The sequence below is a fragment of the Scyliorhinus torazame genome, chromosome 5, assembly GCF_047496885.1.
Source record: "Scyliorhinus torazame isolate Kashiwa2021f chromosome 5, sScyTor2.1, whole genome shotgun sequence".
In the NCBI taxonomy this organism is placed as follows: domain Eukaryota; kingdom Metazoa; phylum Chordata; class Chondrichthyes; order Carcharhiniformes; family Scyliorhinidae; genus Scyliorhinus; species Scyliorhinus torazame.
Window position 1 is genome coordinate 165447121 of NC_092711.1, and position 11204 is coordinate 165458324.

At 45.9% G+C, this 11204-nt stretch overlaps 1 protein-coding gene across 1 annotated transcript; it reads left to right on the forward strand.

Annotated features, from left to right (window-relative positions):
* Positions 1 to 1156: 1156 nt before the first annotated feature.
* On the forward strand, positions 1157 to 7919 carry LOC140420444 (uncharacterized). Its single transcript, XM_072504443.1, has one exon. The coding sequence runs from the start codon at positions 1674 to 1676 to the stop codon at positions 3015 to 3017; it is 1344 nt and encodes a 447-aa protein (XP_072360544.1). The 5' UTR covers positions 1157 to 1673; the 3' UTR covers positions 3018 to 7919.
* Positions 7920 to 11204: the final 3285 nt, after the last annotated feature.

Here is an 11204-nt window from a genome sequence, read left to right on the forward strand (position 1 = left end):
GGTTCTCCTCCAAGTTACTCACCACCTTGACTTGGAAATATATTGCCATTCCTTCACTGTCCCTGGGGCAACATCCTGGAATTCCCTCCCTAACAGCACAGGGGATGTAGGGCAGCATGGTGGAGCAGTGGTTAGCGCTGCTGCCTCACGGCTCCGAGGTCCGAGGCTCCATCCCGGCTCTGGGTCACTGTCCGTGTGGAGTTTGCACATTCTCCCCGTGTTTGCGTGGGTTTCACCCCCACAAACCAGAGATGTGCAGGGTAGCTGGATTGGCCACGCTAAATTGCCCCTTAATTGTAAAAAATGAATTAGGAACTCTAAATTTATAAAAAACAAATGGAAAAAAAAACAGCACAGGGGATGTACCAACACCTCAAGGACTGCAGCAGTTCAAGAAGGCAGCTCACCACTACTTCGGAAGGGCAACTGGGGATGGGCAATAAATGCTGGCCTGACCAGCATTGTCCACATCCCGTAAATTAATTTTTAAAAATTTAATATCGGACAGAATTATGTCTTGTGTTATATGGTATGTATTATATATATTATTGATGGTTCTGTAATAAAATACATGTATTATTATTTCTAGTTTTGTAATATAGTACTGTACCTACATTATATATTTCCAGTCATACAGTCATTGCAGCACTGACAGAATCCATTTGGGAACTCAAGTCAATGCTGACTCTCTGTACAGCAATCCAGTCAGTCCCATTCCCCCTCGATATCCCTGTTCACCTGCAAGTTTATTTTCTTCAAGTGACCATCCTATTTTATTTTAAATGATTGATCATCTGGACTTCCACAACCCTTGTGTGCAGTGAGTTCCCTGTCATGACCACTCCATGACTAAATAAAATTCTTCCTCAGAATTTCCCCATCTCTAATCAGTACTTATATGGAGATTCTCTACTCTTGTGCAGGTTTTAGTGAGTTTAGATTTGTTGATCAGCACCTGCAGGAAAATTGGGAGGGAAAGTAAGTGAATACAGTCTGTTTATTACACACATTTTTCATCCAGTAATATAGATATATATCTGTCTGGCAGCCTGCATGAAGATTTTCAGGTCTCTGTGCCCAGGACAGGAAACAGTGAGCTTGGATCTGTCAATCAGCCTGAATCAGCACCTTCAGGAGAATTGGGAGGGTGAATATTAGATACAGCAGAGTGAGAATGGAGGGAGAGTGTGTGGGATTGAGATTTAAAGCATTCCAGGGAAAGAGAGAGGAAAGAATGTTCGATAGAAACTAGAATTGTCTGTTCTCAATTTCTATCCTGTACTGCCAATGATTACTATTGTAAAATCTGTTTGCAGGAAGTTCGAACGAGAGGAGTTTGAGGCCGATATCTCAAACTAAATATCAGGTCAAGAACTGACTGAGTCACTCAATTCTTGGGATCATCGGCCTGAGAATCTAGAAGGAGAAATGTTTGTCTATTCTGTCTGCTTCACGAGATTTTAAACAACAGTGTGTCTGGAAAAGCACTGAGACACACACACACACCCGTGTGAGACTGTTACAGAGCACTGACTGTGGAAAGAGCTTTAACCAGTGACACAGCCTGAAAACATACTACACCATTCACAGCAGGGAGAGACTGTGCAGGTGTTCTGTGTGGACAAGGTTTCAACTGATCGTCAAGCGTGGTGAGACGTAAGATCACCCGGATCATGGAGAAACCATGGAAATGTGAGGATTGTGGGAAGGGATTTAGAGCCCCACACGAGCTGGCAACGCATCAACGCAGTCACACTGGCGAGAGGCCTTTCACCTGCTTTCAGCGTGAAAAGGGATTCGCTCGCATTGACAACCTGCAGAGACACAAACTAATTCACACTGCGGAGAGACCGTTCACCTGCTCTGACTGTGGGAAGGGATTCCCTCGGTTATCCCAGCTGCAGACACACCAGCGAGTTCACACTGGAAAGAGTCCTTTCACCTGCTCTCGGTGGGAAAAGGGATTCGCTCAGATTGGCAAGCTGCAGAGACACGAACGGGTTCACACTGGAGAGAGGCCTTTCACCTGCTCTCAGTGTGAAAAGGGATTCACTCAAATTGGCAACCTGCAGAGACACGAACGAGTTCACACTGGAGAGAGACCTTTCACCTGCTCTCAGTGTGAAAAGGGATTCACTGACATTGGCAACCTGCGGACACACGAACGAGTTCACACTGGGGAGAGGCCATTCATCTGCACTGTGTGTGATAAGGGATTCACTCAGCTACACAACCTGCAGAACCACCAGCGAGTTCACACTGGAGAGAGGCCTTTCACCTGCTCTCAGTGTGAAAGGGGATTCACTGAAATCGGCAGCTTGCGGACACACGAACGAATTCACACTGGCGAGAGACCGTTCACCTGCTTTCAGTGTGAAAAGGGATTCACTGACATTAGCAACCTGCGGAGACACGAACGCGTTCACACCGGGGAGAGACCGTTCACCTGCTCTGACTGTGGGAAGGGATACACTCGGTTATCCCACCTGCAGAGACACCAGCGAGTTCACACTGGAGAGAGGCCTTTCACCTGCATTCAGTGTGAAAAGGGATTCGCTGACAATGGCAGCCTGCGGAAACACGAACGAGTTCACACTGGGGATTATCCATTCAACTGCGCTGTGTGTGATAAGGGATTCACTAACATTGGTGACCTGAGGAAACACGAACGAGTTCACACCGGGGAGAGGCCATTCATCTGCACTGTGTGTGATAAGGGATTTGCTCGATTATCCACCCTGCTGAACCACAATGTCACTCACACCAAGAGCAGGCCCTTTAAATGCTCTGACTGCAGGAGGGGTTTCAAAAGCTCTCAGCTACTGATGTCCCACCAGCGCATCCACACTGAGGAGAGATCGTTCAGCTGCTCTCACTGCACAAAGTGTTTTAGAACCTCATCCAACCTGATGAAACACGAGCGAGGTCACACCGGGGAGAGCCCGTTCACCTCTCCGACTGGGAAAAGATTCACTCGGTCATCACTTGCTGAGCCACAATGTCACTCACAGCAATGAGAGACCCTTTAAATGCTCCGACTGTGGGAGTGGGTTTAAAAGCTCTCGGGTACTGATGTTGCACCAGCGCATTCACACTGAGGAGAAACTGTTCAACTGCTCTCACTGCACAAAGAGATTTCAAACATTATCCACATTGCGGAGACACCAGCGAGTTCACACTGAAAGGAAGCCAATCCCCTACACTCACTGTGGGGAGGGATTCACTCAGTCGTCCAACATGCTGAGACACCAAAGGGTTCACAAGTGATGATGGGTTAGATTCTGCTGTTAATTACATCCAGGACTGAACCTGGAGTGGGTGGAGGGGTTTGTCTCCTCGTCAACTCCTGGTGCTCGGATGTGGCGACCCTGGCGAACTACTGCTCCCCGGATCTGGGATACCTGACTGTGAAGTGCCGCCGATACTACCTTCCACGGAGTTCACCTCTGCCATCAACACGGCGGTCTACATCCCATCCCAGGTGGAAGTGAAGAAGGCGCTTGATGAATTGTAACCGCTATAAATAACAATGAAGCAGAATACCCGGAGGTCTTGTTCATCGTGGCTGGGGACTTTAACCAGGCCAACCTCGAGTGTACTGCCAAAATTCCACCAACACATGTCCTGTCCCGACAGGGACCCCAACATCCTTGACCACTGCTACACAAACATCAAGGGCGCCTGATGATCTATCCCGCCTGCACTTCGGAAAATCGGACCACAAGACGGCGCTCCTTCTCCCGGCATACAAGCAGAAACTTAAGCGGGAGAATCCGGTTAAGAAGGTTGTGCAAATGCTGGTCCGAGGCAACTGAAGAGCTCCCACGTGACTGGTCCATATTTAAGAACTCAGCAGCCAACCTAAATGAGTATGCCAGCACCGTCACAGACTTCATCAGCAAGTGTGTAGAAGATTGTGTGTCAAAGAAGGTAGTACATACGTTACCCAGCCAGAAACCATGGTTTAATCGGGAGATTCACTCCTGACTGAAGGCCACGTCTGAGGCGTTCAAGTCAGGCAACCCTGACCTATACAAAAAAATCTAGGTACGGCCTCATCAAAGCCAACAGGGATGCCAAGAGACAACAGAAGAGTTGTCCAGACTAAGCGAGAATCATGGACTCTCATCGATTGTGGCAAGGCTTAAACTACATAATGCGCTAAAAAGCAAAGCTGAGTAGAATCTTTAGCAACAGCGCACCCCTTCCTGACATACTCAATGCATTCTATGCTTATTTCGAGCAGGAAACCAACAAACCTTTGTCATCTGCCCCAGCAGCCTTGGGCACACCCATGCCCACCGTCACAGCGTCCAAAGTCAGATTGGCCTTCTTGAAAGTGAACCCTTGGAAAGCGACAGGTCCTGACGGGAGTCCCTGCCATGCACTCAGATCCTGCGCGGACCAACTGGCGGGTGTGTTCGCGGACATCCTCAACCTCCCCTACTCTGTTCTGAGATTCCCACCTGCTTCAAGAAGACCACCATCATACCGGTGCCAAAGAAGAACCAGGCAATGTGCCTCAGTGAATACCATCCAGTGGCCTTGACATTGATCATTATGAAATGCTTAGACCACAGCTGGAGTAATGTGTGCAGTTTTACTCCCCTTACCTTAGGAAATGTATTGCCACAGAGGAACAGCAACAAAGTTTCACCAGACTTGTTCTGGATTTGGCAGGACTGTCCCAGGAAGAGAGATTGGGGAAACTAGGCCTCTTTTCTCTAGAGTTTCAAGGAATGAGAGGGGATTTCATTGCAACTTACAAAATCCATAAAGGAATAGACAGGGTGGGTGCAAGTGAGAGGTTTCCCCTGATTGGAGAGTCTGGAACCAGGGGACACAATTTCAAACTAAGGGGGAAGTCACTTAGGACGGGTCTCAGAGGAGACATTTCTTCACTCAGGGGGTTGTGAATCTTTGGAATTCTCTACCCCAGAGGGCTGTGGAAGCTCAGTCACGGAGTGTGTTTAAAGCAGAAACTGACAGATTTCTGTTTCTTTGTTTAATAAATTAGTCTATTCTTATTAAGGGGCAGTGTGGCGAGGTCAATTCACCAATGCTGCACAACAAGTTCGGATCTGAGACCCACGAGGCACTAGGAGAATGTGCAAACTCCACATGGACAGTGACCCGGGGCCAGGATCGAACTCAGGTTCTTGGTGCCGTGAGGCAACAGTGCTAACCAGTGGGCAACCGTGCCACCCAACTGACAGATTTCTAAATATCAATAACACAAATGGATATGGAGATAGTGTGGGGAAAAAGACAGTGAATCATAGAATCATAGAATTTACAGTGCAGAAGGAGGCCATTCGGCCCATTGAGTCTGCACCGGCCCTTGGAAACAGCACCCAACCTAAGTCCACAACCCCACCCTATCCCAGTAACCCCACCCAACCTTTTTGGACACTGAGGGCATTTTAGCATGGCCAATTCACCTAACCTGCACATCTTTGGACTGTGGGAGGAAACCGGAGCACCCGGAGGAAACCCCACGCAGACACGGAGAAAGTGCAAACTCCGCACATACAGTGACCCAAGCCGGGAATCGAACCTGGGACCCTGGAGCTGTGAAGCAACTGTGCTACCGTGAAGTGGATGATCAGCCATGATCGTATTGAATGGTGGTGCAGGCTCGATGGGCTGAATGGCCAACTCCTGCTCCGATGGTATAAAGATAGGTAGGAAAGTAAACTGTGAAGAGGACATAAGGAGACAACAATGGATAGAGACAGGTTACGTGAGTGGGAAAAGATCTGCCAAATGGAGAATAATGTGAGAAAATGTGAAATTGTCCATGTTGCCAGAAGAATAAAAAAGTTTCTGATCTGAATAGTGAGAGATTGCAGAGCTCTGAGACTCCAAGGGATCTGGGTGTCCAAGAGCATGACTCACAAAAAGGGAATTGAATACAAAAGTAGGGATGTTAGGCTTCAGTTATACAAGACATTGACGAGTCCACATCTGGAGCACTGTGTACAGTATTGCTCTCATTTAAGGAATGATGTAAATGTGTTGGAAGCAGTTCAGAGAATGTTTACTGGACTCCTACCTGGAATTGGAGGCTGGTCTTGTGAGGAATGATTGGACAGGCTGGGCTTGTGTCCGATGGAGTTTAGGTGACATGATTGAACCGTATCAGATCCTGAGGGGCCTTGACAGGGTGGATGTGGCAAGGATGTTTCCTCTTGTGGGAGAATCTAGAAATTGGAGTCACATTAAAAGTAATACTTGCCCATTTATGGCAGAGGGGAACTTTTTTCTGTCAGAGTTGGGAGTCTTTGGAACTCTCTTCCTCAAAGGGCAGTGGAAGCAGAGTCTTTGAATATTTTGAAGATGGAGTTGAATAGATTCTTTATAAGCAAACTTATCGGGGGGTGGTGGGAGTTGCGGTTGCAATCAGATCAGCCGGGAACTTATTGAATGGTGGAGCAGGCTCGAGGGGCCGAGTGGCCTACTCCTGCTCCTAAATCGTTGTTATCACATCCTTTATAATAGATTGTAGCATTTTCCCTCCTACTGATGTCAGGCTAATGGGTCTGTGGTTCCCTGTTTTCTCTCTCCCTCCTTAAATAGTGGGGTTACATTTACCACCTTCCAATCTGCAGGAACCATTCCAGAATCTATAGAATTGTGAAAGATGATCACCAATGTGTCCACTATCTCTACAGCCGCCTCTTTCAACACTCTGGGATGGCGAGCAGCGGTTTTGGGGATTTATTAACTTTCAACCACATTAATTTCTCCAATACTACTTTTTCACAAATACTAATCTCTTTCAGTTCCTCGTGCTCACTGGTCCCTTAGTTCTCTGTTTTTGGGACGATTTCTGTATCCTCCTCCATGAAGACAGACACTCATTGTTTAGTTTCTCTGTCATTTCCTTATTCTCCATTATAAACTCTCCTGTCTTTGCCTGCAATGAACCCACATTGGTCTTTGCGAATCTTTTCCTTTTCACATTTTGCAGGAACTTTTCCAGTCGTTTTTTTATGTTTCTCGCCAGTTTGCTCTCATATTCTATTTTCTCTTTATGAGTTTCTTGATCCTCCTTTGCTGAATTCTAGAACAAGTTTCCAATCCTCGGTGTTACACTTATTTTGGCAACTATATGAGTGATAAGATCTTTTATTTTATCTTCAAAAATGAGCCCAAGATCTGGTTGATTGGAGGTGTCCAAAAATGCAACTTTATTGCTAATTATCCACCTTGATTCTCTTGCATAGAAATAAATCAAAATTCAGATGAAATAATACATCAAAACATAATAAAGAGAGTTAAACAAAAACATAAGAAAATATTAGGAAATGAATAGATGGTTCAGAATTTCTTAAAGCATGAATACAGAATAAACTTTAGTCATGAAACTTTAGTCTTAAATAAATTCTTATCAATGGTCTAACCCCTTATTGGTTTCAAATTCTCAGCTGAGGCTTCCTGATTTATTCAAAAAACTCTTGTCACTTGGAGCATGATTTGTTATCCAGGCATTGGTCATTACTTAAAATTCATTAATGTCTATCAAATTAATTAAATGTCTACATGCTCCCGCCACGTGTACCAATCCTCTGAAGATAAGGTGTTCTGCATTAACCTTGCTTGTTGCTGAGGTTTTGCTACATTTTGTAAATGTTTCTGTTGCTAAGGCTGCAATACTTTTTCACTACTACATGTATTTGTAGAACAATGGTTTATTCATTTCGAGGGCTTTTATGCAACTTTTCTAGAAACCGTGTTAGATTCTGACACACATTAAGTTGCTGTACAGCAATTCTCATATTTTTATCTGAAACAATGACTTTGCCTTGTGGGTATTCAATTTTCTGTCTGTATGTATACTGAATTTAAGAATTATACTGCATTGATTCTTCAAGGTACCAATAAATCAGTGAAGCAATAAATCTGTAATCGATTAATGAGCCTCTTCCTTTGACCTGATGGAATCTTTAATTTTTCTTGTTAGTCACGGTTGCGTCACTTTTCCTGTTGGATTTTGTTTCTTAAAGGAATCTATATTTTATGTAAATATGTGATAATTCCTTAAATGCGACTGCCTGTGTATCATTACACATTTTATTGTATGTTCCCAATCAACTTGGCCCTCATGGCTTGACCGTTTCCTTCTGAGACAGAACCATGTAACCACCAAAGCCTATCTTTATCTGAACTGCATGCTTTGGGGTTCCAAACAGAAACAGGAACTATCTGTCATCTACCTTCCAAACACCCTTTCACTCTGTGATCCTGGTGAAATTTGAAGCCAAGTATTTGCCACAAGGCTCAAGAGCATCAGCCCACTGGAGGCAAAGTCGTGAGACCGGCCAGTCCAGCAGAACGAAACCCTCCGACCCTCCCCATTGACCAACTGACAGAATGAACACAATGCTGTTCTGGGTGTAATTGAGAATAGCAACAATAACAGCAGAATCCAACCCCTGTAATCACTTGTGACCTTGTTGGTGTCTCAGCAGGTACAAGGAAACACAGAATCCCTTCCCACATTGAGTGCAGGTGAATGTTCACTCCCCGGGGTGAACTGGCTGATGTCTCCGCAGGGTGGATAAATGTCTGAATCCCTTCCCACACTGAGAGCAGGTGAACGGCTTCTCCTCCGTGTGAACTCGCTGGTGGGACGTCAGGCTGGCTAATTGAATCTCTTCCCACACTGAGAGCAGGTGAACGGCTTCTCCTCCGTGCGAACTCGCCGGTGGGACGTCAGGCTGGCTGATTGATTGAATCTCTTCCCACACTGAGAGCAGTTCAATGGCCTCTCCCCAGTGTGAACCCTCTGGTGTGTTACAGGGTGAATGACTGACTGAATCCTTTCTCACACTGAGAGCAGCTGAATGGCCTCTCCCAGTGTGAATGCGCCGATGAGCTTCCAGTGCAGATGGGGCTTTGAATCCCTTCCCACAGTCCCGGCATTTCCACTGTTTCTCCATGTTTTGGGTCTCCTTGTGTCTCTCCAGGTTAGACAATTGAAGCCTTACTCATCCAGAGAACACGTGTACAGTCCCTCCCCGCTGTGAAGCTCTAACTGGTTGAAGCTCTTTTCACAGTCAGTGCTCTGGAACACACTCACTCGGGTGTGTGTGACCCAAAGAATCAAGTGACTCTGTCCGATCAAGATGTGATGTTTGAGATTTCTGTCTGTAATTCCTCCTTTTCTAATATCCTGGAAAAACAATTTACAAAATACATCGCTGTCAGTACAGGATAGAAACTCAGAACAGACAGTTCTAGTTTCCATGGAACATTCTTCCCTCTCTCATTCCCCAAAAGCTGTAAATCTCCATCCCACACACTCTCCCTCCATTCACTCTATCTAATATTCACCCTCCCAATTCTCCTGAAGGTGCTGATTCAGGCTGATTGACAGATCCCTGCTCACTGCTTCCTGTCCTGGACACAGAGATCAAAACAAATAGGAGCTGCAGTCGGCCATTTGGCCCATTAAACTTGCTCAACCCTTTATTTGTCGTATGAGGAACGGTTGAGGACTCTGGGTCTGTACTCGCTGGAGTTTAGAAGGATCGGGGGGGATCTTATTGAAACTTACAGGATACTGCGAGGCCTGGATGGAGTGGACATGGGGAGGATGTTTCCACTTGTAGGAAAAATGAGAACCAGAGGAGACAATCTCAGACTAAAGGGACGATCCTTTAAAACAAATGTGAGGAGGAATTTCTTCAGCCAGAGGGTGGTGAATCTGGAATTCTTTGCCGCATTTGAGTTTTCCTCATTTGGTAAGGCCCATGTGCCTCGGACACCAACGACATGGCCGGTAGGGACAAGCCCCGCCATCAAGGTAGCGGATTTAGTTGGACATCATCGATCAAGGCCAAATCACTGAGTGTCTTTAAGACAGAGATAGATAGGTTGTTGATTATTAAGGGGATCAGGGATTATGGGGAGAAGGCAGGAGAATGGGGATGAGAAAATATCAGCCATGATTGAATGGCGGAGCAGACTCGATGGGCCGAGTGGCCTAATTCGGCTCTTATTAGTGTCACAAGTAGGCAGACATTAACGCTGCAATGAAGTTTCTGTGACAATTAAGGCTGAACCTATCCAACCTTGGCTCCCTTACACAATTGAAATCCGGACCACCCCCTCCCATAATCAGCTGGTGAGAATCCAAATCCTAGATTTGACTATTTTGAAGGCAGTGCTGGATAGATTCTTGATAAGCAAGGGAGTGAAAGGTTATCGGGGGGTCGGTGGGAATGTGGAGTTGAGGTTACAATCAGATCAGCTGTGAACTTATTGAGGGGAGCCTGCTCCACAGTTTGGTTGTGGGATGCAGAATGTATTTATCCCATAACCTGACTCATTCCACTTCCCTTTCTCTTTCCTCTTTTTGGAGGTCATGTTTGGCTGATCCCACATGCTATTTACACGTATGAACCTTTTGGTGTTTGCTGCTACACAGAATCGGGCTGCCCTAAAATTCGGCCCCTTCAGTGAACGTCTGAGCACCCGGGACAAAACTGAATAGAACTGACCCCCCTAAAATTCGGCCGGTTAAGAAAGCCTCAATCACTGTATGGTTGTGTTAAAAGATGGCAGTGTTCGAAGACAGTTTCCGACCACTCCAAGCCTCAGCCATTATCAGGCTTTTTGTTTTCTTTGAAATAAGAACAAAAAGAAAGGGGGGTTTACACATTGTGACACTATAAAATGCAGAGATTAAGCAACAGATAATAACAAAAATGATGATTGATCTCCCCAGGGCACCAACGGACGACGACACAGGATGAAACCTGGTATTCTCATCATCTGACTCAAAACGCAGGACATTGTGAACCTTTTATACCCCGGCTATCTGGTTTTCTCCATCTGACGCAGGGGAATGTGAGGACGGTGGGCAATGGACACACCCGGATAAGAGTATTATGTTCTGGTGTTTAGCACACTGGGCTAAATCGCTGGCTTTTAAAGCAGACCAAGCAGGCCAGCTGCATGGTTCAATTCCCCGAACAGGCGCCGGAATGTGGCGTCTAGGGGCTTTTCACAGTAACTCCATTGAAGCCTACTTGTGACAATAAGCGATTTTCATTTCAATAATCAGAGGTTTATTTACCAAAAGCCAAAGAGGACCTCGAATGAATGCTGTCTGAGTGTCACCACAAAAGGGGATTGGTGGGGATTTTCAAATAATGGGTGTCCTGAAATTGGATGTCTTGCTTATAGCCTCGAAA

Excerpts from the sequence above, each read along its gene's own strand:
- LOC140420444 (XM_072504443.1), top strand. The coding sequence starts at position 1,674 with ATGGAGAAACCATGGAAATGTGAGGATTGTGGGAAGGGATTTAGAGCC.